Raw genomic sequence first — 26,579 nt, 5'->3', positions numbered from 1 at the left:
GGTCACTGCTGAAGAGCTGCCAGCAAAGCTTCTTGAGCAAACCCCTGAAATACCACAGCTTGTCCCCTTCCTATCACCTGACAGAACCTTCAAAGAGGCAGTCACAAACCCATGGACTCAAACACTGCAACTGCTTTTCTCCAAGACTCACTTTGGGCAAGGAGGAGACTGATCACAAAGACCAGTGGCAAATCCTACACTTGATCCATACAATTTTAATAAGCTCAGCCTGATTGTGGTACTATAGAATTATTGGCATTTTATTGTGCAAACTACAGGCCTGAAGAGCCAATTAGTAACTGGATGCAGGACAATACCATCTTACACTCAGACATGCAACATGGCAAAATGCCCCAAAAGGCATCTCTTCCAACCACTGTCATCCCATCTAAGTCAGGCATGTGTGTTTGCTTCCCTTCCTGAAGCATTTTTCGTGCAATCTAAATAGTGCTTTTTATCTCTTTAGCTTTGTCATGATGAAGGGCTGCAATTATTAAATTATATCCAGAAAGAACTTGTTAAAATTTACAGTCATCACTTTATTAGATAATGAATAACAGCTGTCTGCAAAAAGCAATCCTCTTCAAATTAATCCTCCTTGCTCCTCTGTGATAAGTGTTTCCACATTCATGTGAGGATCAGGCAGTTCAATGGCATATCAGGAAGTGGGGATGCCCTTCTGTTTGCTGCAATCCACTTCAGTGAATAAACGTCAAAAGCTTTTGGAAGAATAAAGCATGGAAATATAATTAAAGTAGGGATTCTTATGCACATAAGATTCTCACAGAGCCAACATACTTGGAATTTCATTACTCTTCTATTCTGCCCTGTGGGAAATATATACAGATTGGAGATTGAAAAATGGAAATACTAAACATGTGAAACATTTCCATCTCCAGGTGAACATCAAAGTCCTGAATGAGCACTTCTGAGTCATGACTGCTGTGGCTGTGTTGTAGCTTTTAGTCTATTCGGCTTTAAGGTACTAGATGGAAATTATTCCCTTCCTACATTCACTCTGGTCCCAAATTCATTCCTATTCTCCCTTTGTAAGGCCTGTTCCCAGGCTCTTGTGTCCAAAAAGGAGCTCACCTGCCCCAGGAGCCAGCAGCCAGCTGTACAGATAACCTGCAGCCAGTGAGTAGTAAAGAACAAGTCCCCTCTGGCCATTCACAGTCTCCAGGACCTGGTCAAGGGTCACGGGAGAATAGGGATCTGAGTCCTGCTGCCCAGTCTGACGTTCCACGAGCAGGTCAGCAAAAGCCCTTGTTCGTCCTCTCTCTGCTACTGCCAGTGCCTCATCATAGTGACCTGAAAAGACAAAGCCATCTCTCAGACCTGACACAAGTGTGGTCTGCAGTGCCATGTTCATGAAACAGGGACAGTTGCCATCCCAATCCCAGTGGAAACCTGGGGAAGCAGTGTCACCTATTTCCCAAAAGAGCAGTCTCTGCGCTGGAACACAGCCCCACAGAACATGTTTGCTGCAGGCAATAGCACAACAAGCCACAGAAAGGCAAATCAACAGAGGAAGCATGGGAAGAACCAAAGGTGCCCAAAACCCAAAGACAGACACCCATATTGCCGTCCAGGAACAGAAATGCTGTTTTATGCTGGACAGCAGTGGAGCAAAGGGCATATCAGGAACTGCCACCCCACAAGTCCAGCTAAACTCCTGGCATGAGCCTGGAGTTCAGCCTCAGTATCTGAAGGCATCTCTTACCCAGACTGACAAGCACTCGCTGCAGGGCCTGATAGGAGGACGTCTGCAGGTCGAAGAGTGACAGCTTGTAATCCGTGCTCAGCTGCACCTCGTGTCGGATGGTTTCAAACAGTGCAGAGGCCCGGTAGAGCTGGGAGGGAAAACAGCCACAGTGACTTCCTCATGGACACTGTATACAGTACAGAGCACTGGCTGGGAAAGCAGGATGATCCAGGGCCAGCATCCCCTCGGGTCTGGCTCAAACCTTCCCTGGGACACACCATACATTTTCTTCCCTGAGAACAGGAATGACCCAGAGGGCTTGGAGGACACAAGCCCCACAGCATGGGGCAGACCATGGTGTACCTGGTGCTGGGACTCCTCCAGGTTCCCACTCGCCCAGAGGGAGAGGCCAAGGCCATGACGGATTTTTGCTTCATCTTCTCTGCGTCCCAGCTGCTCTGCCAGCCTCAGTCCTGAAAAGGAGTCAGAGTGAGAGAGTGCCAGAGGGGAGAAGGGGCCACAGCCCAACCTCTGAAAACAGCCCCAGCTTTCTAATCAAGCCATGTTATTTCTTGTTGGCTCTTCACCCTCTATTTTCTATTTCTCTTTTTGTCTCCTTCAACTTATTTTTCTTATTTGTGGCCTCAGTCCCACAGGGCTCCTGTACAGGCAGAGACAGCTGTGGAGCTGCCAGCACTGGGACAGCAAGTGGGGCAGCGCCAGGGGTGGGATGGTGAGCAGGGCAGGGACAGCACAAGGATGACAAGTGGGGCAGTACCAGTGCAGGGCAGCTGCTGCCAGCCCTCACATCAGCACCAGCATGAAAGGTGACAGACACTTCCATGGACTGAGCCCTGCCTAAGTGAGGTTAAAGAGGCGTCCCCTGAGACGCACTCAGTAAGCCTCTATGAGAAAGTTCAACTTTTAAACCCTAAAAGCCACACAAAGAAAATCACACTGAGCTGTCAAACACTGCCAGAAAAGACACCTCTTGCCACATTACTGGCTTGTTTCCCATCAGCTCTCCCCAGCCTTCTGGCAGGCTCTGCATGGTTTTTGTGCTGAGCCAGAGCAGAGGGCAGGGGCCTGGCCTGAACGATCTGGAGCTCATTTCACTTCCAGCAGCACATTCTGTGTTGTCCCCACTTCCACACACTCCAAACCTCTCGCCTTGGTGACCTCTGCTGACAACAGGGACACCTCCTCTGAGGCACCTCAGGTTTCTGGGCTCTGGCTGAAACCACGAAGCTCAGCAGCAGCTAGCACTCCCAGGCCATGCAGGAATTCTGCAGCACACCAGGAGAAGGAGCTGCGTTTCATTTCTCCCCTTCTAACAGCATACTGGAATCCTGCCAAGGTCAGTTTCATGAAAACAAAACTAACTGATGTAATACATCCTTTGGCCTCCAGCTTCATACATTGCCCATGTGGATGAGCTACACTGCCCATCGCCTGCCTCAGAGCCCATAGCTTCATCAGCTGCTGCCTGCATACTGGAGCCCCTTGCAGCAGCACAGCTCCCAGCCCGTGCTGACCCAGCGCTTAGCAGTGGCAGATGGCTCCTGGACACCTCAGGCTGAATCGCCCTCACCCCTCTATCAAACAGCACTTGTTTTTACTCAGACTTTAGAGACACTCACCCACTTTGTCTCACTCCTAGGTGAACACATTAGAAGACCCAGGTGGCTACCAGCAAGGCATAAATCTCTCCTAACAGACCTCTCAGGATCAGAGAGATTCATCATAATCCCCTGTTGTTTTCCCAGAGCCAGATCCTGGTATGCAATGCCATTTACAGAGAAGGTTTACACCTTCTACGTTCAGGCACAAATGAGCTTTACAAAGAGCCTCTGCTAGGTACAGTCTGGATTCATGCTCTGAGGTACCTAAGATGCCCCCAGGAAGGCACAGATCATGCTTTGTCTAGGGGACACCAGGAAGGCTCCAACTGAGATGGTGTGCTGACCGTAACAGCTCCACAAACAGCTGCTCACACAGATGCTCAGCAGCAGCTACGGATGTTTGCAAGAGCTTCTGCATCAAAGGCCACTGTCAAACACATCCCGTTAGAGCCATGTTTACAGTACCTCACCTCTCCATGCCTTCAGGTCTCCCTTCCACCCTTCTGACCCTACCACTGCATGCTCTGTTATGTAACTCAGCCTCTTACCTTCCTGCAGGTACATCACAGCTTGAGAGTAGTTCTGTAAAGCATGATGAGTCCTCCCCAGGCTGCTGTAAGACACCGTTTTGGCTACAAGGTCGTTCATTTGTGCTGCAATGCTGAGGTGCTGTTCCTGATAAACCACTGCCCTCTCGTAGGTGCCCAAGGACTCGTAGGTAAGGCCCAGGTTGCCGTAGGCCCGGCCCTGGCCGGCGGGGTTGTTGGTCTCCTCGGCGATCTGCAGGTCCAGCTGGTGGTACTGCAGGGCGGTCTCGTATTCGCCCATCTGCTGGTAGACCCCGCCAAGGCCACAGGCAGCATCGCTCTCCAGGGCTCGGTCCTTCATCTCCCGGGCGATGTTCAGCTGCCGCTCCAGGCAGGAGATGGCTTGCTCGTAGTTGCCCAGCTGGCTGTGCAGGCCTCCCAGCTCCCCGTAGGCCTGGGCTTTGTTAAATGCCTCCCCCAGTTCATGTGCCACTACAAGCCTCTTCTCAAAGCACACCAGAGCCTGCTGTAAACTTCCCATAGCCCTACAAGGCAAGAAAACAGCAGTGTTTATTTTGCTGGTGTTTCCCTGAGACGAGGTGTTTTGCCATTTCCCTGGCAGGCCAGCTCAAACCTTCCAGGCAGAGGCTTTCCCCAAAGAGACATCCCCAGCACTTTTGAATCAACCTGCTCCTCTCTGGGCAGTGACATCAGTTTCATAATTTGAGCTGCCAGCATAGTCCTCAGCACCCACAGGACTCTTAACTCGTTCCTGTGTCACATCCCTGTGCATGTGTGCCAAGGCCCCCAAACACACCCCATCGGTACCACACCACATTGACTGTACTTGTACTTCACTGGCATCAGAACACACGTGCAGCTCCTTACCTGTGCCCACTGCCCAAGCCTCGGTAGGCCTTTGCCTGATCTTGCATGCGGTTCAGGCTTTGAGCCACAGACAGGTACTGTTCGTAATACTTTATAGCTTCCTCAAAATCTCCCAGAGCCTCATAACAATCTCCCAGGTTCCCATATGCTCGGCCCCGATCTAACACGGATTCATTCCCACTGAGCTGCTGCAGCATGGCCAGCTGCTGTTCAAAGTAGCCAATCGCTTCCTCCATGACATTCATGTTCATCTTGGTAATGCCCATGTTACCGTAGACCTGGGCTTCGATGCTGGGGTCCTTCAACTTCTGCCCCAGCTCCAGCTGTTCTTCGTAGCACTTGAAGGCCATGGTGTACTTCCCAAGTGACATATACACTGCAGCAAGGTGACCATGTGCTCTGCATTCACCCGACATATCCCCCAGCTCCTGGTACACCTCCAGCTCCTGCGTGTGGTAACCTAAAGCCTTGTCACACTTCTGTACCATCCTGTATGCAGAGCCCAGGGCCGCATAGGCATTGGCTTCCAGTCTCCTGTCTTTAACATGATGGGCTAAGCTCAACTGCTGCTCATAAAATTTTATTGCACCATGTACATCTCTTTTACAGACAAAAATATCCCCCAAGTTCCCCAGAGCTCGGAATTTGGCCTGGGAATTGTTCAGAGACTGTGCCAGGGACAACAGGTACTTTTGACACTCCTCTGCTTTGCTGAAGTCCATCAAGGCTTTGAAGGCCAGGCCCAGGTTGCAATAGGCTTTGGCTTGGCTCAGCTTGTCATGAAGATCCTTTGCTAAGGCAAGATCCTGCTCGTAGTACTTAACAGCTTCCTCATAGTTCCCGAGGCAATAATGGGCATAGCCAAGGTTATGGCAAACTTTCCCCTCCCCTTCCATGTCCTGCAGCTCTGGGGACAAGCGCAGGTACTGCTCATAGTACGGGGCTGCCTGCACGTACTCTCCTCGCGAGCAGTGGAAGTTGCCCAAATTGCTGAGGGCTCGCGCTTCACTCTGGATGTCCCGCAGCTCCCGGGCAATGTTGAGATGATTTTGGTAGTGCTGCAGAGCACGGTCATGGGCACCCAGCGCCTGATAGGCAACTGCCAAGTTCCCGTGTGTGGATGCCTGAGAAGCACGGTCGTTGACTTCCATGGAAATCTGCAGCTCCTGCCGATGGTACTTGACAGCCTGGTCGTACATGCCGAGGGCATTGTAAGCGTTGCCCATGTTGCCGTAGGCCCGGCCTTGGGCCGCGTAATCGCTCAGCTCCTGAGCTATGGACAGGTGTGTCTTGTGCAGCCGCAGCGCAGTGTCGTAGTCACCTTTCATCTGGTGAATGATTCCTGAAAAACAACACGAATGAGCTCAACAAACACACCACCCTGCACCAAGCTTCTGCAGTACCCTGCACACCAGGACTGCCCGCAGCCTGGCCCCTTCCCTGGCTCTTCACACCAGGCAGCCCCATCCCTTCCCCAGAGCACCGTCCCAGCGCGGGGAAGGTTTAGGTTTTATGTTATGCTAAAGCACACATTGACCACAACAACTGGACAGTCTGGCCTTATAAAATTGCTGTTTTTTCCATAAGTAGTACCTGGTGGCTCCAGAGCTCAGAGTCAACACATTGAGTGAGACAGCACTTGCAGCTGCTTTTCAATTTCAGTTGAATCATCTTGCATTTGTTATGAGACATGGGAACAGCAGCTCTGATTCTGCTGATGATACCACCTGCACTTCAATTAAACTCTGTGCTAATAATGCCTGTGGCTACTTTGCAAACACCTGCGAACAAGCCTGGAGGTTTGGAGCCACTGAAGGAGGCCCTGCAAATGTTTTTTGACATTAATTGCAAAAGCTTCAGGAGAAAATATCTGGCATCTTTGGGCAACATGATGAACACATTAAGAGAGGTACAGAAGTTCTCTTGGAGCTGCAAAGAAGCAGCACCGAGAGACTTTAAATTGTGTTCTGTTAATAATGTGAAGTGTCTTCTCTCCATCACAGTGGGAACCCTTAAAAGCTGCAGAGTCTGGATAACCAGGTCTCCACATGGAGCCTGAGTGCTTGGAAATACCAGATGCTTTGCAAAGGTTGAGAATCTAAGACTTCTGGTTAAACTCCACATCTTGTTGTGAAAGGCTGATAGCTTGTGCTTCACCCTCAGTCCATCACCTCCCGCTCAGCTCGTCCCAGAGCACACAGTATCTCCCTGCAGAGCACTGCAGCAGCTGGGCTCTGTTACAGCCCATGTCTGCCCTGCGTAACACTGGATCGTACACTTAAGGGTGCTTTCCATCTGCATCAGGGAAATGCAACAGAAAATGTCTGCTGCTTCAGCAGAGAGGCCAACTCTAACATTCTGGCCTGGAAACACACATTTAGATACATTTTTTTGCCTGTCAGCATGGTTATTTTGATGAGGTTTTGTTTTGCATGTGGATTAGATGAAAGAGACAATTAAAACTTGACTTTTTGATTGGTACTGGATGCATTTTAAACAACAGTAATAGATTGTCTCAACAAGAACTGCATGTTCCCTTTCTCCAGTATAAGTTAACTGTGACAGAGAAGACAAAAATATAGCCAAATAACAGCTGAAACGTGAGACCCTGTGCTCAGACGCTAGGAGAACTAACAAAGTGTGGAGTGGCTGAGTCAGCATACCAACTGAAAGTTATATTTAGGCTAAAATCCAACACTGAAAAACATTCTCTGCTGCAGCAGTCCATCTCTCACATCTCTGCGCCTCTCCAAGACTGGAGCCACAGACTCCCCAAGACAAGGTCCCACACTGGAGCAGAGATGGGGAATGTAGTTTGTGATTTGCTCTTCATGCTCCCATCCCTCCTGCCTGCTGGGTGCTGTCACACTAACAGAAACTTTGTCCATGCTCACTGCTCTCTCATGCTAAGCTGCCCACAAGCACTTTTGCCTCACAAACCTATTTTGCCCCACGGATCTGCCTCAATTTGTGTAAAGGAGGAGATGTGCAACGCTAATTAAAAAGCTGTGACTGTTTTGTTTTCTGCAGTTCCCCTTATCTTCTTTGTTCAGCTCCTGAAGACTCAGCTACTAAAAGAAATTAAGTAATTCATCAAGCTCTTTTCAATTACCTGCTGTTGATAACATCAGAGTACAATTAGCATCTACAAATGAACCAAGTGCCAACTGCCAAGCAGAAACAGGAGCTGATTTACAGCATGGGGCAGCCTGCAAGGGCTGGGATTCAGGGGCTGCCAACAAACACTTATTTTGATATCCCAGCACCAGCCCTGCTTTGCCATTCCCAGCCAGCTGAGAACACATCTCGAACGACAGCTGGAACATTGGCAGCACAACTGCCACAGCCACGGCAGAGATGGAAATGCATCCTTGGTCGTTCCCACATCTGGTGCTGTGAAGCAGCAGGAGAAACAGGCTTCACTTGAATGTAACTCAGTCTCTCCCAGCCTGCCAGCAGCATGCCACTGCTGCTCCTTAGGAGAACATAAGACTCCTCCACCCCAGTATTTCAATGAGTATATTCGGAAAACAAACTTAGTTAGGATTTGACCGATGTGTCTCTCAACTTACAGGACAGCAATATATCAACATACCCTGCTGACAAGCTCCCAAAGAAATGACCAGGTAACAAATCACATTTCTTCTTGCATTAGTGCAAGAATTATATTTATTCCTGACTCCTAAAGAGATCCTCAAATGCATTTTATCTTTTAATTTCCCTTTTGCTATTAGTTTGTGCTTTCTAATGTTTTTCTAAGGAATTTAATAATTGAACATGGAATACATTACAGCAGCACACAATCTGCCAAGGACCTGTTTAATTTATTAAGGCAGTCTGGTGAAACTGGGATTTCACCAGAAGAAGACAGCACACAGCAGATCTTGGGCATCCTGGCAGCAGCTCTGATAGTATCAGCACTCCTTGACAAATTCTACTCCATGTCAGGGCCTTACCTAGATTGGAGGAGGCTCTGCCTTCAGCAGCTCGGTCCTGCAGGCTCTCAGCAATGTGCAACTGTTCTTCATGGTACTGCTTAGCCCTCTCCAGATCTTGCATACATCTAGCTGCGTGGCCCAGGCCAGCGTAAGCTCGCATCTCAATGGACTTCTCAGCCAGCTCCTGGGCCAACTCCAACACATAGTTGTGGTAGGACATGGCTTTGTCGAAGTTCCTGCGGTAATGGTAAGCACTGCCCAGGTTGCTGTAGGCTCGAGCTTCCTCCCGCTTGTTCCCCAGCTCCTTGGCGATCTTCAGGTGTTGTTCGTGGCACTGCACTGCATTTTCAAAATCCCCCATTGCAATGTACACTGCTCCCATGTTGCCCAGCTCCCGCGCCTCGGAGAGCTCATCTTTGGACTGCTTGGCAAGGAGGACACACTGCTTGTGGCTAGCCAGAGCATTTGGGTAGTCCCCGATGGCTGTGTACACGTGGCCCAGACTGCTCAGTGCTGAGGATGCTGCCTGCAGGGGTAAGAGAGACAATGGAAGTACAAGCATTCATGGAAGCAAGTCAGATGGCCCCAATCCTAGAAATCAAAACCATGAGAGGCCATCCTGGAGAAAGAATGTAACTACCAACTAGAAAACCTGCCCTCTGCAGCTCTAAACCCCTCAGGGCAGCTTATGTGGAGGCAGCAGGAATGGATGGGGTTGACTCAGGAGGACATGGGTTGGACTACCTCTTTCTTTGAAGTGTGCAGTGTGTGTTTGTACCTGGCAGAGGGGAAGGACGGCACCACAAAGATGCAGAGACTATTGAGGAGACAGCGAAAGTGATCGCTGCAGTTACCAACATCCTTCCACACCTCTGCTTCACCAAGCACACCATGCTCCAAAGAACACAGTTCTCATTGTGCAGCATCAGGGTCCTGAGCCCCACACAACCTTGGGAATGCAGCAAAGACAACAGCACTTCAGTAGCTGGAGCCTCTGTCCCTTAGGTACATCTCACCTAAATACAGCTCTGCGAAAACCCGAGTTCTTACCACTGAGAAACAGCAGTATTTAATAAGAGAAATTATCTGAGAATCAGATTCTTTTGCCCCCTGCATCTCCCAGGATGCAGACCTGCCTTCTACCTGGCAGAGCCAGAGCATCCAGCCAGTCAGCAGGGCAAGGAGCCAAGGGCAGGGAAGCATTCCACATACGCCTGCTGCCTCAGCAAGGCTGTTCACTCCAGCGTGCTGACCCCGACTCCTCTGCGGTTCCTCCACGTGCATTTCCTTTGCTACCCAGCTGCTGCTGTGACCCAATTCCAAACCTCCCAAAAGGAGTTGTCAGGGTGAGGGCAGCAGCTGGCCATGGGCTGCTGCTCATGGCTCCTGGAGGGCAGTGCAGGGGGTGGCCCCAGCCCCTCCTCAGTGCAGGCCAGACCAGCTGCTCCTGGTGCGGCCACAGGCAGAGCTGGGACTGGGTCCTGCTCCATGCTGGTCAGACTGGCCACAGAATTCGGGTGGTCTGGCCCTGGACAGGCTCTTCAGCTGCACAGTGACATAACTTCTTGGCTGACACCATGAGGGAAAGCTCTTAGAGGGTCTGAGGGGGCCTGTTTGGAGGCTGCTACAAAACCAACACAAAATACATCGCTCTGAATTTTAATCCATTTTTACACAAACCTTCAAGAAGCTTAATATACGCGGAGTATTGAGTCATTTGCAACTTAACTAGGGAAAAAAGGGGACAAAACCAGATACATGCAGCCATCTCACACAAGTCCAGACCAAAATACTGAGTGGGGCCCATTACAGGCCTCAAGATGCATTGGAGCTCCCTTCATCCTGATAGGGAGCAACGTTCCCACTGCTGTGGAAGAAGGCAGCAGCACCCCCCGGGCCAAGTCAAGCCCAGCACAATGCTATGAGAACTGACCCAGCCTGGAAGTTCCAAAGTTCTGTAAGACCGGCCACCACCAGCAACAGAACTTCTGTTCTTACTGGGAAGAGAATAGAAATGTCTTTCTGGAAAACAAGGAGTCAGTGAAATCTGGTGTCTCCTGGGGCTGCTAAAATAAAAAAAAGTGGACATCCATGCGTGCAGATTGCTGAGGAGATGAGCTCTGGCCAAGAGCCATCAGGCAGAGACTCAGATGATGTTAATAGGCTATGGCTGGGGAAAAAAGGCATAAATGGAAAGCAGCAGATCTCAGATTGTCTGTGTACAAGAAAAACTTGACAGAAGCAGGGAATGCTCATCCCTCACATGGGAAGAAATCTTTAGGATGTCTCCTAGAATGGGAAGCAGATGATAAGAATTGAAATCTGTGAGGCTGGAAATGTTTCTTTTCAGGGCTCCTAATCCCTTTGCCCAAGAGCATGCCCAGGCTCACATTTAAGACCTAGAATGAAGGGTACAAGCTTGACAACCATTCTCAGAGCATGCAAAGACACTTGGCTGACATGCCTGAGTACCCAGGGCTGGATCGTCCAAACTAGGATGTGGCAGGAGGACTAGTGAAGCAGATAAGAAAAATAAGTTGAAGGAGACAAAAAGAGAAATAGAAAATAGAGGGTGAAGAACTGACAAGAAATAGCATGACCTGATTAGAAAGCTGGGGCTGTTTTCAGAGGTTGGGCTGTGGATCACCCAGACAGCTAGACTGTGTAGCTAGAGGAAGGCCACCTCTACCCTCTGATGTGCCTGCCCTTCACTCCAATGGTCCTCACATTTTATTCTGCAGCAGCTTCCACTGTTACCTGATCCAAGAACAGCACTTCACAATCCTCTTGGAGCCTGCATGTGCCTGTGGCACTTCTGGCTTCCCCAGGCTGGGGCTGATTCATGCAACAGCAGTCCTCCAGCAAGATAACCATCAGTGCTCTATTTGCTCTGGGGGTAGTCAGGGGAGCTTGCCCTTACAGCAGTGCTTAAGAAAAATTTGGTGATAACATCTGCTGGGTGACTCCAGAGACTCACTTCAGGGGATTAGGAATAGGATTCCAGAAGATAAATTCATCACTGTATGTTTAATAAAATCCTCCACATAACCCACACTGGGAACCCCAAGTGGCTCACACACTGGGCCAAGAGGGATGGGGTGTTCGCACGTCACTGGCAGAAGAGCCCTGTTGTGGCAGGGAGAGCACACGGCTGACACATGGCAAACAGACTCCATCTCTGCTAGCACAAACCTCTGCTTGGTAGCAGGGTGATGGGAGACTACAGCTCCATACCACAAGGGGTTTGTATCAGCAAACAAAGAAAATCAATGTTTTATGTATCTGACAAAGACAAATTTTACAGCGGGGGTTGCTTACACCTCCAATTAAGCAATTTATCACTTTAATAGAAAGCAGATTCTTCTGCCACTGAGCTGAGGCACAGAAGGGAGTTCTGAAAAAGGTTCCTAAGTGCTCTCTTTTTCTCAAAAGCAACAGCCAGCTCAGGTTTTTCAGCTGAGTAAGGCAGTGTCTGATGTTAAGCAGATGTGCATCACAGAATGGCACCTGGCAATTTGGAGAGATGCATTCCTTAGGTATTTCACCCTTGCCGGAGAATGGTCATTTCCCAATCGTTACATTTAAACAAGTCATCACCTGACTGCACAGCCTGCTTAAATAAGAACACTCTATAATCATCCAAAAATGGGTGAGGTGAAAATGCTCTGCCTGGTATCTCACTGTAGGTACCCTTAATCCCTGAACACAGACACTAATTAGGACTGATCAGAGATGGAGCATGCCCCGCTGCATGCTGTTTCTTTCAACTTCCCTTCTCCCTCTGGGCACAGAGTAACAGCAGCCTGATCCTACAGATGTAGTGGAACTGTATGTAGCAGATTAGCCATATATATTCATCACAGCTGTACTGGGGGCAGGCAGCAGCACCTCTGAAAGCCAGTGTACCTCCTCATCCGCATCACCCCCTCACCTGCACCCCTCATCTGCACACCCTCGGTCTTGAATGCAAGCAAAGGTATGCTGGTTCAGTAAGAGTGCTCTGGAGGTACTGAGGAAAGCAGATTGTTCCAGAACAGACACACACACAGAGTTCTGAAAGCACAGGCTAAGTTGTGTGGGTGTCACCATACACAGTAAAATCTCGCTGTGCCCTACAGTGCTGTAACTGCTCCAGGTAGGAAGGACACAGCTTAACTGACACCATTACCCATCCCAGCTCTTTCTGTACAGGAGCTGTTTGCTTCACAGGTAAGGACCAAGTAACGGCTGTGCACACAAGCAGGACAGCACAGTGATGGGGGTACTTTCAGCACCTACTAAAATGATAATTGGCTGTAAATTGTGCTTTATCTCCACTTATATTAAGCTCCTTCATCATTTCCTCAGAACCCACAGATATGCCTCAGTCTGGCTTGGACAACTACTGATTTATGCACTAAGACAAGTCTTGCATCAGAATGGAGCAGGTGCCCCATCAAAATTAAAACTTGTTCTTCTCTCTTCCCTTAAAGGTGAGGCTGATGTGCCAGTACCACATCTAGCTTCTTCCTTTGTGTGCCACGCTTTCAAAAACAGGAAAGGAAGCAGCAGGCAATATCCCTCCCTCTTGTACATGATCAGTACACAGAAAGAAGGAAAGGATTTGCTTTTAGGTAATTATTTCCTGGGGGAAAAATACACTGAAATCAATATCCCTGCCAATCAATATCCCTATTTATTTGTAGAAGGTGTCAGTCTTTTACATAGAAGCTACCAAAGAGCAAACCCCAAAAAAGCCAAAACCATTGAACAGAAGCACTAGTATCTGAAAGCCTGAAAGGAGCTTTTAAACTACTAACTGAAGGGGAACAACCAGGAATTAATGACAGAACAGAAAGGCTGAAAATGCACAGCATAAAGAGATGGTCCCGGCCCCGACTTGATTAATGGGTAAAATCCACAGCTCTGCAAGTGTCACAGAGCTGCTGCTCATGACAGAGGCTGCCATGGACTGTGACAACAATCTGCTCCCAGTCCTCTCTGTTCATACTTGCTCAGGAAATTTGTAGTATTTCAGAGGACTTCTCATTCTCCCTGTTTCATGGCAAAAGCATCACACGAAGTACGTGAATCCAGGCAACATGAGCAGCACCAGAGGCTTGACAGCCAGACCATTCACAGTCAGTCCTCTTCCTCAAACAAAAGGCTTCAAAGGGAATGCTGACTTTCAGCTGCTCATGTGGAGATCAAAATAATGCTGCTCCATTCCAATGGAAAATCCATTGACTCTATCTCCTCCAGTACCATTTAGGTGTCTAGTTCTGCCTAGAACACTTGTTCTAGGCAGAACTGAGCTACACCCTTAACAGAAGAGTTTTGCAAATAGTTTTGACCAAGTTAGCAGGGTTTTGCTGGAAAGCAGAAGCAGCAACTATCCCAGTCCATTTTTTAAGAGTAAGTCTGCCTGTCACTCGTACTGACCAGGCTGTTCCTGTTCACTGTGGGAACTGGTGCAAAACCCCTCACCGTGTGGTGCTGGGGACCTGGAGGAGTGGGCTGCCTTTCTGGGTGGGCTCTGCATCACTCCACTCATTCTGCAAAGAAGTCACACAAAATACACCAGCCCAAGAATGCTACGAAGGAGACCTCATCATTGAGCCTACACACCACTTGGGGTTGATGATTCTTTACCCCAAGCAGCCCAAATTTGGTCGCTTTCTGGACATAGTCTGAAAGGCTCCTTTGTGCAATCACTTTAGGGAGGATGGCTGACTTGACATTTTTAGTGGTGATGTAAGTAGTCCTCATTTAAAACCACAAGCTGCTCCATGGTGGTGACCCTGAGGAGTGACTCATGCCCTGGTTAAAGTCAGTCAGGAAGAATAAGCCAGCAAGTCACAAACTTGGATCTCACAAGTTCAGAGCAGGCAAAGAAAACTCCAACTCCTACAGCAGTGTGCTGACTGTGCCAACCCTTGCTACTCTTGTGCATAAGCTGGACATTGCCTCACTGCAAACTCTTTACAGAGGAGAAAAGCTTTGGCTGAGGTGGGCATCCTGAAAACCCAGAGAGTGCTGCAGCTGCAGCTCTTGCATGAGTTTTCTGCTTCATTTCTTTTACTGCAGCCAGGTCCAGGCCTCAGCAGCATGCTGAGCTTTGCAGACACTGTGAAAGTAAAACCAGAAGACTGCATTTCTTTCAGCTAAAATCCATGTGCTGTGGAGGTCAAATGGGGACATTCAAAGGAGATCCTCAGGAAGTATTACATTTCCCCCTTGAGTCACAAGTCCAAACAAAACAAAGCATATGGCCTTTTAGTGCATTCCCAAATTTCCTGCACCGGTCAGATTTCCCTTCGTTCTGCTTAATCCTATCACTTTTGAACCAGATGAATCTGTATGAATCCTGTCAAGCTGACTCTAAAAAAAACCTGCTAAAGACAGAAAGGTAAAGAATTTATACTCTTGCATAGAAATGCAAATGCAGAAGGTCAGGCACTAAGGCTCATTCACATCACTGAATTCATCCTTTCTGCCATGCAGGTGATTCAGTCCAAGCTGTAATGAAGCACTAGTGGACCCACAATTCTCAAGTAAACTCCAATGGTAAGTGTTCTGCCAGCAGCTGGCACTCAGCCTTCCTCCAGGGTACAAGGCAGTCTGCCCTGGATCCCTAATAAAGCAAGACTGCTGTCTGCACTGAGAGGCTGGAATCATTTCCCCATCACAGCCTGTCTCTGACATCTTAGTCTGTGTTTCCAGGCATGACAAACTGCTTTAGCCTGAAGACTCTTTCCAATTCTCATTTGTGAGGTATTTATATCCTGCCCTCATTTTCCAGATTGTTTGCAAACACAACAAAACAACTGTGGTCATAAGATTTTCAGATTTTTCCTTTCTGAAAAATGTGGCAGCCCCAGGGCCAGACCACCTCTTCGTATGGCTGAGTGCCACACACATCCCACAGGCAGGGACGCTGCCGTGGGCTCCATCGAGCTGCAGCTCATGAATGGACGGGAGTCTCCACATTCCATCTGAGATTGCTGATAAGGAACACATCCCCCTATGAGATCTAACTCAGAAGAACAGAAAAAAACCCCCACTCTGCTGCCCCAAACCAGAATTCATAAAAGTTCAGGGAAAAGGCTGAATCCATACACCCCTGCTATTGACTGAAGATGTGGCTTTACAGACAAAGCAGGGTTGGAGGGACACCTGGAATGCATTTCCCCTTCCCCTCAGGAAAGGGCAGAAAACCTTGGTTTTACAGAATTTACAGATTTCATTAGAAAGGAATGATCTATCTTTCCTTCTGCATCTCCTTTTGGAAACAGGAAGGTGAAATCTGATCTTTGATTTGCACAGCCTGACAGCGAGGAGCTGCAGTTTACCAAATGTGGGAGCTTTATACTGAGTTTCATTGCTTTGAAGGGGACTGGGAAAAGCTACCAAACTGCAAACCCAAATAACCACAGTGGCTGAGCTGCTCACAAAGTATGTTCAGACAGTTGCAGAATCTTCAAAATCCCAACAGAATCCAACCAGGGATTATGTCTGTCCCAGTAACCATATTCCCAAATACTCCTCCTCCAGAGATGCACAGTGGCTGGTGACCCCTCCCAGCCATGGCTCCAGTCACAGCCAGCTCCATGGCAAAGCCCTCTGCAGCAGGAATCAGAGCACCCAGCTGGCTTCTGGAGTCTCTTGGGCTGCAAGCCCATGATTTCTCTATACAGTGGGAATTTCCACATTCTGATGTCTCCCCTGCCACACAAGAACCTTCATAGATATGCCAGAGCAAGGTGACACAGAAAACCTACCAAAGCCTGCTTAATAAACATCTTTCTTCTGGGCTACTTAACTACCCAGTTCTAATTATCATCTTCATCATCCCCATTTTCTGCAAATAGTCAGCCTTTCTGAACAAAATCTGCTGAAGCTGCAAAGATGAACTCTGCCTTACATTCGCAATCATTTTAGGAAGCATCTTGAGACAGCAAAACCTGGCTCATCAGTTACTGAGCACACCCACCTGCTGCAAAGAACTCCCAGAGCCACAGATGCTCCAGGAGATGTCCAGGGGCAGCAGCCAGAGGCTGACATAAAGGGTCAGTAACAAGAGTTCTGCACCTATTCCTTCCACAAAGAGCTGCTTCCACAAGGAGGTGGGGGGAAACCCCTTCAAAACCAGGCCAGGAATGATTGCTGCAAGCTGCTGGTCATCATGAGTCAACCCAGGGGCAAGACAGTATTGACAGAGTCCATCAGTCTGTCCTCAGCTCTTACCCCTTCCCTCAGCCCCACTCCTGAGAAAAGGGGCAGCAGAAAGTGCTCAGCTTCATCCCAGCCCTAGGGAGAACTCAGGGGTGGAGACAATCCTCTTTCTCACCCCACACCTTCTGTTCAACTCCTGTGTGGCGAAGAGAGATGCTGCATCCTAAGGAAAGGCACAGTTCAGCTCGGAGCATGCCTGCCAGACAACATAGACGGGCTGCCAGCACCCAGTGGCTTTCTGGCAGCAGCATCCTTCCCAAGAGCTCCACGCTGGCAGCACAAGCACTCATTTCATGATGGTTAGTTTATGATCTTGCCATACTGCCCTGCTATTTCTGAACAGCAGGGCTGTAATTGAAGGCGTCTGAGGGCCCAGGAGAGAAGGCAGCTATTACACTGCAGAGATCCTGTGGTGTCCGTGGCCTCTGCATGGCAGGATTCAAGCACAGCCTTTATGAGGGTTTGGACACTGGACCCAAGAAGGGGCTCCACAGCTTTCCCTTTCCTGTCCATTTCTGCTTGTCAGTTCCTCACAGCTCCAAAACTCAAGCATTTCTTCTCTAAATCAAAGCTCCTTCCTTTGGAAGGAATGCAGGGTCTTCAAAATGGTCATCAAAAAGGGCCATCCCAACCCATCCCAAGAGATCACGGATCACTGGCTCTACCTTGGCACTCTGGTCTTACAGACTTCCTAGACAGTTCTGAACACCTGAGGAGCAGCTAGCAATGAAAAGGGACACAGGAGACTAGTGTGTTACAAGCATTGAAAGCTTTAACATTTACATTCCATTCTTTCCTCTGATCCTGGCATAGCTCATCAGCTGCATAACCCTTGTCTAAATCACAGCCTGTGACTTGGCATCAACACACCCTACCTATATGAGTTACCTGATGGTTTCCAGAAGATTAGGTTACCTGGTGTTAAAAACAAAGCAATTAATTCAGAAATAGAGTACAGACATAACATTCAGCAACTCCATTATGTGCTGGCATAACTGCAGGCCTTAGTCCACTCTGAGAAGAAACAGGCTGCAAGCTTCCACTATTCATCAGAGGCAGCTTTTGTGACAGGAAAAAGACAACAAGCTAAAATAAAGTGATGCAATCTTCCCTGCTAACATCATCTGCCACTCCTCCTCTGGCACATTCCAGTACCTTGGCTGCTGCTTTAGGGAACCTCTCTTTGTACAACTCCCAGCACTTTCATGAGCAATAAGCAGAGACTGGAAAAAAGAGCAGCAGCCCAAGCTACCAGAATGGGATTTCCTCAGCACATGAACTGCTGGACAGTATGTGCTGACATCTCAGTCACAGAGAGCACGGAACACGTCACAAGAACATGAGGTTGCTGCCACTCTAGGACAGGGCTGCAACTCTTTATCTATCTTCATCAATCAGCAAGGAAGTAAATTTCACTCCACTGCAGCCAGGTCTGCTCAGAGTGGACCCTCTCGTTCCTGTTCAGTGGCACCTACCCCTGCACAGGCAGCAGTTCCTTACTGCAGGACAGGAGTGGGTGAACTCCAACAGCCTGCAGCCAGCTCTGAATGAGCAAGGAAAAGACAAGCCTCTACACAGGGGCCCCACAAGCTCAGGAAAGTTTTATTTCCACCTCTGCATGAACTGAATGGGTCTCAGAGCTAGTGCCAGTAGTGCCCAAAGACCAGCTCCTGAGGTGCACACATGCACTGAGCCAGGGTCCTGCAGCCCCCTGCCCATGTGCTCCCTCTGCGTTCAGACAGGCTGTGCAGCACCCTCCTCACTTAAGAGGGGATGGTTACACTTTGTGCTGCTGCCATGGGGCTACAAGATGACTGATGCCCACCCTGACACCAGGGAGATGGCTGAAGCAGGGACAGCTATATCCACAGAACTAGCTCATTTCAATTTCCTGACCAGCCACTGCAGCTGGTCAAAAAATCCAACCCATTCCTTACCTGAGATGGCTGTTTCATGGTGCCCTTCACAGCATCTCACTAAGAGCCAGTCTTCTCTCTCATCTGCACAGACCAAACCCACACATGTGTTCAACCCCCCAAATTTCAGATACTACAGGTATGCCAAATCCCCGTGACACCTGCCCCATGCTCTCTCTGGACACAAGAGTAACAAAACAGCTCAAACTTCTCCCCACACTGACTGAAAGAGCAAATGGCCTGCCTGGACACACAGCCTGTGCTCGGCACGATACTGAGCTTGTAACAGAACTGCACAGACTCCCTGTGCTAAGGAAGAAAAACATGTAAAATCTTGAGTCCCTGTGAGCAGCTGAAATGCTTCCCCATCCAGCTGACAGCTTCCCTTCTCCAGGCCTGCACGGGGGAGGACAGACCTCAATGCTCCAGACAGACCCTCTGCAACCTCCTCCTCCATTTATGGGTGACACTATCCAGCAGAAGCCCCTGGTACAAACATTTGCTCCAGCAGCCTCAGAACCCAAAAGTCCCTCCAAAGACAGAAGTATCCTGCACAAAGGAGCACTTTCTACCTTTTCTGCCAATTCTCTGTACAGTCAGGGGTAAAACAATTACCTCATTACAGTCACACACCAAATTCCCTTCTGCTGGAATTCACATCAGCCCTACTGCAACTTTATAACATTTGCATTATAAAAATGTCTGCAAAGGAGGCCAAGAAAAACAGCTTTTTGTTCAGAGGAAGCTCTGTGGTCAAGATGATGTCATCAGAAAGCGCCAAATTAATTTCCTGTGGTTACATCCTACAGGAAATCCAAGAAGCTCAGCTTTCTTGCTAAACCAAGTAGTCATTTGTTGTCAATAACTGTTAATTATGTGCCCAGATGTGTCATGAACTAAGGACTATCACGATTAGCCCTCGCTCCCTGGACTCCCCCCAGATGGACCAGTGAGATCTGTTTAAATCAGTGGCCTGAAGACCAGGCAAAATGCTCTGGCCCCACGTCCCAGGACAGCCTGGGGTTCTGGGGCTGCTGTGCTCATGCCAGCACATCAACTCCCCTGCTGCTGCCTCCAGGCCCCACAATGGGGGATGTTGGTGCAGAAACCCCACAGAAGAGCAGCAGCCACACAGGTGTACCCTGTTAGCAGCAATGGGGACCCCGATCAAGAAAACTGTACAAACAATGACAAGTAACAGCTTTTCTCCTCTTCATGAACAGAAACAAGGAAATCAGGAGTGATTCAGGAGGTTTTCCAGCTGGTAAAATAATCAAGGAACTGCCTAGGAAGTCCCTCCCCCAGCCATAGTCCTTCCACAACCTACTGAAAGACGCATTTTTCCAAAGCTTACTTGATATTTAACTTACCAAGTAAGTTAGTAAAGCACTAAAGCACTCAGCAAATTCTAGCAGATCATTTCCACAACTTACCAGTGGGAAACGATCTTCCTCAGTTTTTAGATCTCCCCCAAAACTACTTGTGCTTACATGAATTCTCACCTGCCCTGCGGCCTCCAGCTCCTTCCTGTGCCTGCCATGCAACTACCAGTCTCCATTTTCCCACTCACAGGAGAGGGGAATCCCTGGAGCAGGGGGATAGGTTTTGTATCTGTGCACTTAAATACGATTCTGTCCTTACAGTGAACTTTCAGTAGAAATCCCTTGGGACAGCCTCCTCAGTCCGTGCAGCCCACTTCCCTGCACTGGCAGGGAGCCCAACATAATAGCTCAGGAATTGAATGGTCAAGGCAAAGCAGATCCTGCACAATCTGTTTTCAGGTTTGCATGGGTTCTTTTTGTTTTCACTGGTGTTTAGACTAAGTGTATTTTATGCAAACACTGGGGACACGGATCTTGCCCATTTCTTGTCTGGAAAAGGCACAACTTAAGATGCAGCTTAGGTGAGTCCAGATCAGCAGCACCTGTAACACTGGGAAACAAGCTGAGGACAGCGAGGGCTCAGCTTCAGCAATGTGGTACTGATGCTGACCCAGCAGCAGCTCCTACCCCTGGAGCCCAGAGCCTCTGCGCTGCGGGAACACAGATGGTGAGAGAGAGGGAGGCAAAAGGCCCTGCTCAGAGCCCAGAGACTAGAGATGGGGGAGGCAAATGGACAAACCAAGCACCCTGCCCCTTGCACTCACGTACTGTATCTACCGGTACAAAGACTTTCCTTAACAAAACGAAACAAGCAGACACCAGAGAAGAGAAGTCACAGAGCTTCCAAATTCTTGGGGTAAAATGGGGCAGACAGACAAAGCTTTTTGATATGTTCAGATGTGTCTGGAAAACCATGCAGTGCAGACTACCAGCTTGGACTATTTAATAAGCTTCCTACCTCTCTGTCCTTGAGCTTCATGGCAAGCACCAGCTGATGTCTGTGGTTAGTAAGGGCTTCCCGGTAATTTCCTTTGGAGAAGAATGCAGAGCCCAGATTTCCATGAGCTCGGCATTCTCCCGTCTGGTCACCTGTGTCACATGCAAATAAAACAAAGGTTAGCTAATACAGGCACTGCTGGAAGACTGAAACACAGGGTACAAATGATAATCGGGCGTGAGAATCAGCATTAGAACAAACTCATCTTTATGTTTATTACACAGCCAAACTTTTCTCTTTACTGGCCTTCAGAAACATCTACAATAGCCATCAATCTTATTTTTAGAATTGTTTTACTTTCTTCTGTGGCCTAACACTTGGCAATTTTCCATTCCTCCTTGTTTATTCCTTGCTTGGCACTGTGAAGGTCAGTCAATGGCCAAGGCCTAGAACAAGCACAAAGCATGCCAGCTTTCTCCAGAACACAATTCAGCTCAGATGTACAAAGTACACCTACAGCCATCTTCAAGAGAGCAATCCCTATGCTCTCAGTGAATGCTCCTGGCTCAAGCCCTCAGGCACTGCCTCTCCAACTCTGCACAGTCAGGCCTTTGTCCCACACCTGTCTGCTCTCCTACAGCACCCCAAGAAGCTGAATGCTCTCCCTGTTGTGCAGGGATTTTTGAATTTGTTTATTTTTAAACACTCTTTGTTCATCATTGCCTCACTACTGATTTGTTCCTTCCCTGGTTACTGCCCCAGAATCTCAGACTGAGTACTTTTGTCCATTGAATCTTGGAAAAGCAGATGGCTTCATTTAAGACTCATGTAAGGTTTTGAGCCCAAGTCTACACAGGGAATAAGAGTAGTTCCCACATATGTGACATCAGGAAGTTAGAAGACCCTGTAAAACCTTAGCACATCCATTGACCATCTGCCCCTACACACAGGCAAGCAAACAGGGATGCACAAACCCACAGTCTGCACATTTCAGAAGCTTCAGATTGGATTTAGCAGCTTGTGAAAACCTACAGAAACCTGAGCATTCGAGAGAGATGCTGACCATTAACCTAGCTCTTGATTTGTTCCACCAGTCCCAACCCTGCACTCCAGGAGTCAAAGGAGGATTCTTACCTAAACTCTTGGCTACGTCCAAGTCCTGCTGCATGTATCCAGTGCTTTTCTCTGTGTTCCCAAGGGACCAGTATGCACTGCTCAGTGCAGAGAACACTGATCCCCGCAGCTTCAGGCTGCAAGTGCCAATCTTCAGGGCAGCCTCTAGCACCACCACAGAGGCCCCGTGGTGGCCTGCAGTCAGGAGCTCCTGGCCAATCACAGACACCACAACAAAGGGGCTCTTGTCCAGCTTCATCTTCTGCAGTTGTTGGTAGGTGGGCTCCAGGGACTCTGAAGCACAAAACCAAAGACAGAGGTACTCAACAAACCAAGTTATTTGCATCAGGAATCACCTTCACAACTCGATCTTTTCATAACCAAATGACACATGACTTAAGGGCCACACAGTCCAAATCCAACGACGATTTATTAAGGGAGCTTGGGGCTCAAAGGTACCATCTAAGATCTGGCAAATCAAGACAGATCACCTGGCAAGTTGCTCCTTGCCTTGCAGAAAGCACTTCGGGAAGGCAGCATAAGAATAGAGCTTACAGCAGTCTCCTACATAGCACATAGCAGTTTCATACTGAGCTCTGAAGCCTGGCCTAATGGCAGAAGGAATACAGAAGATACCTGTGGAATTTTGCAGGAAACTGGAAAGGGGCCATCTGCAGTGTCTAAGAGCACTGCAGTTTTTGCTCTTTCAGCACAAACCTTCAAATAAACGTCTGCAAAGTCTGTGCCTGTCCAGATACCCAAGTACATGATGTGTGTCAAGAGAGGTGACCAAAACTGCAGAAAGAAGCTGCTCCTTCTGCAGGAGACAGCGCTGCCGTGCCATGACAGCACTGGGGCTGCCCAACTGCTTCGATTTGTCTAACTGCAGCAGGGAGCACAGCTGATACACAGCTGCAGGGCAATAGGCCAGAGATCATCCTGCCAAACTGGGGATGCGCCCACGGAATACCACATAACCTGCATTCTAAGTAGCAGCCTTAGTACCTTTGGGTAGCAAATGAAATTACATTCACCAGGTTAACTGCTATATAGGACAGAAACTTCCAGATGGATTCATTTTGGAGGATGGAGAAAAACACTGTAAAAAAGGAAACAGCAACAAGGATATTTTTTCATTTCAGTGCTCCTTGGCTCCTAAGCCCTGTGGCCCCCAACACCATCTGCTGAGGATGAGACTTGCCATGTTCCCTCCTGACTAACAGCATTAGGGCATTGCAGCACAAAGCCTGCAAGAGAAACAGCTAAGAGGAGACAACCCTCTTCCTCTTGAGAAAAAAATCCTGGAAACGGGAACATTATGAAAGAGAGGCAGAACACTGCACAGCTCATATGGCTTCAAGGTGCCTGCGATTTCAAACACTGCCTGAACAGAAGCGAATTAGCAGAGCGGCCTTTTTGTCTTCTGGAATTCTGTGTTTGGAGAGACATTAGTACCACAGAAAAGCTGCTGATGTGCTCTTCAGGAAAACACTGGCCTGGAGCATTTCAGATGTGCTGTTCCCAACCAGTGCCCCTCAAGCTGGCTACCACCATCTTGCTGTCCCACTCAACCAGAAGGACAGTTTTTGTTCCTCCTCCAGCTTCAGGCTCCACTCTTGGCATCCTCCTGACTCAGTAGAGAAGCCAAATCTTGAAATCTTTCCCTTCAGGCCTCTGAGTTCTCCTGTCCCCAGATGCTGGGACTGAAACTCCCACCTCTGGCTACCTCAGCAGCAGGTCACACCCCTGAGAAACCCTGTGTGCTTACCTCTCATGGGAGACTTCATGGCGGCCTCGACCATGCCGACCAGAAGCTGAAGGCTCTTGGGATCCTGCGCCAGCCCTGACGCAAACGCGGCCAGCGCATCCGCATGGCGTCCCAGGTACTGCAGGGCCACGCCCTGTCGGAAGTATGCCTGCAGGAACAGAGGCAACAGCAATGCCCATCACTGAACCATCACAAACAGTCACAAATAACACAGCTGACCTCGTGCTGGTGGACAACAGGCCACACCATCGCACTCTGGCTCCTCTGGTCATGCTGGCTACAATCAGTGCCACCCAACACCACAGTCCGGTCTGTGAATGGCACCACTGTGCACTCCCTCACTGTAATCACCTTTTCAGTTTTAGCAAGGCCTTTGAACTGTTTTGGAGACCAGGGTTGGTCACTACTAGTAAGGCAAAGCTTTCCCCTTGGACTTGGCCAAATACTACTTCTTAACTACTTATAAGCAGATGATTTTTCTCAAGACCCTCCTATCCAGTTTCGGCCCACGCAGCACAGAAGCAACCCACTTCATCTCTCATCAGCTCTTGCCAACGAGTCCAATATCAACATCCAGCACTAGCAGGGCCAAAAACGTACTGAAAGCTCAAGCTGCAATGAAACACAACACAAAGATGCAGCCAGGAGCTGAGCCTTCTTTCTCCACGCACATCCACCGATGCAGGCATTGTCCAGCACTGCCCCACTTGCTAGGTGCACTACATATATAACACACACACATACACACATACACATTTATACATAGATCTATACAAGCTTCTTAAACTGAGGCAAGACACTCGTAATTCTGAACCTGTTTACAAGAGCATTTTTCTTCATTTCTTTCTTTCCCAGAAAACCATTTATGGGAACCTGCAATACCTTCGAGTAACTTGTATCTCCTGTCACCATGTATTTCCATTTCTACATCAGCAACATCAATATGCAACAGCAAAGCATTCCCAAACAGAGCTCTCACATCTCCATACATGGCATACCAGGAACCTACACACAAAGCAGGAACTTCAGACACACGTTCTGCTCACACAACGAGCACAGGCAAAGCCTCGGCCCAGAGGGTATCCAGAGCTGCCTGGGAGATACTGGGGAAAAAGACCACAGAAAACACAATCCAATATTTGTCAAAGTACTCAGGTATTTGTAGCATACATATCTGGACACCGTGTTACAAAAAGGTCTTGAATCTTTAAGCACCTCTGATGTCTGTTACTCAGGTTTTATCTTCATGCCCAGCTAATACCTTTCTAATGCAAATTTTGCTGCACTTTGAGTTCATTTAAACCTATTTCAATAGCACATATAAAGAAGATAAAGCATTATTTGTATTTCTTTAAAAGTACTTTAAGAAGCAAAATTGCTCCTTGAGATTGGCTCTCTTGGCTAGGACCTCTTCACTCTCTCTTCTCCCATAATAGCACAGAGACCTGCACTCAGGATACATTAGGTACATGTCTGTGAAAGCCTTTTTACTTAAACAGGAGAAGTCTTTAATTAATTTTTGAACTCATTAGAGCATTCAGGCACTTTTGGACTCCAATCCGGGAAGGCAGAGATTAAGGAAAATCAGAAATTATGTGAGAAATTTAGAGACATGAATATTTAATCTCTTTTCCATTAGTAAGTCTTGATTGTAGAAGCCCTTTTAATGAATTCAATGAAAGCAAAATGCTTTTCATTAACCTTTAGTATAAATGTGTTCTTATTGAACCAAACAAGCCACTGTACTGGAAACCCAATTCAGTGTTAACTAGATTACAAGCATGAAGCTTTAAATCAAAGAAAATACAAAGAACTAACAACATGCAGCAGTCACCAAGCACAAGTCCTCCCAGCAGAGTGTGAGCTGTCGCCTAAATCATGCTGTACACTTTTAAGTCTTGTTTTTGCAGAATTACCATCTAATTACTTTCTTTAACTGCCTGATGACAGAGGGAGTTGGACATAGCACATCTCTGACTGGGACCTTTCCAGCCCACAAGGCTGGTTGGCCCAGGACAGCCGTGCCTGCCTGATTCAGCTCTCCAGAAGGTGGGCAAGGACACGCAGCCGCCAGCACTGTGGCATCACAGCATACACCACTGTGGTGTGTGGGCATCTTCAGCACCTTGTGCTTCACTGGCACATCCTGAATGCTGAGAAATGAGAGTCTCCATCCTCTGAACCCCGCACATGGAGGAGACACACAGGCTCCAGGTGACGGGAAGAGACAAGATGGAGCAAGACCCACGAACATACAGTTCAGTTCCGCACATTCTGAACATCCTTTACGGAAAGGGTTTTTATCCGCTCCCCACATCTATTCCTGGAAGTGCCCCTGGAAACCACTTCATTTGAATACAAACACAACATTCAAAGCCCAAAAGAGAAACCTATTAATCATAACAGAAAGGAAGATTTCGGCCTATTTTTCTCCTGCAAAAAAACCCTTCCTTCCTCTTCCAGTTTCCAGCATACACAAGAATGCTCTCCGCACATTGTGTTGCCCATGGACCTTTAACTAACTAAATAAAAAGCATTCACATCACCTATTTCCTCCCCAAGAGGCATT

General features: G+C 48.3%; 1 protein-coding gene across 3 annotated transcripts in view; it reads right to left on the bottom strand.

The window, feature by feature from the left end:
- The window catches only part of TTC28 (tetratricopeptide repeat domain 28), a 114,757-nt gene that overhangs the window by 24,098 nt on the left and 64,080 nt on the right, over positions 1–26,579 (bottom strand). For all 3 annotated transcript variants that reach the window (XM_048322325.1, XM_048322326.1, XM_048322327.1), the window contains 9 exons: positions 24,011–24,158; positions 22,264–22,536; positions 21,151–21,281; positions 8,699–9,206; positions 4,743–6,084; positions 3,876–4,399; positions 2,069–2,178; positions 1,724–1,853; positions 1,093–1,311 (listed from right to left, as the gene is read on the bottom strand). In XM_048322325.1, coding sequence (XP_048178282.1) covers positions 1,093–1,311; positions 1,724–1,853; positions 2,069–2,178; positions 3,876–4,399; positions 4,743–6,084; positions 8,699–9,206; positions 21,151–21,281; positions 22,264–22,536; positions 24,011–24,158 — 3,385 coding nt within the window. The remainder of the gene's footprint in view (positions 1–1,092; positions 1,312–1,723; positions 1,854–2,068; positions 2,179–3,875; positions 4,400–4,742; positions 6,085–8,698; positions 9,207–21,150; positions 21,282–22,263; positions 22,537–24,010; positions 24,159–26,579) is intronic.

This window comes from Corvus hawaiiensis, chromosome 18, assembly GCF_020740725.1.
Source record: "Corvus hawaiiensis isolate bCorHaw1 chromosome 18, bCorHaw1.pri.cur, whole genome shotgun sequence".
Classification (NCBI taxonomy): domain Eukaryota; kingdom Metazoa; phylum Chordata; class Aves; order Passeriformes; family Corvidae; genus Corvus; species Corvus hawaiiensis.
The sequence above is the reverse complement of the archived record's forward strand: the minus strand, read 5'-3'. Positions and strand labels throughout refer to the sequence as shown.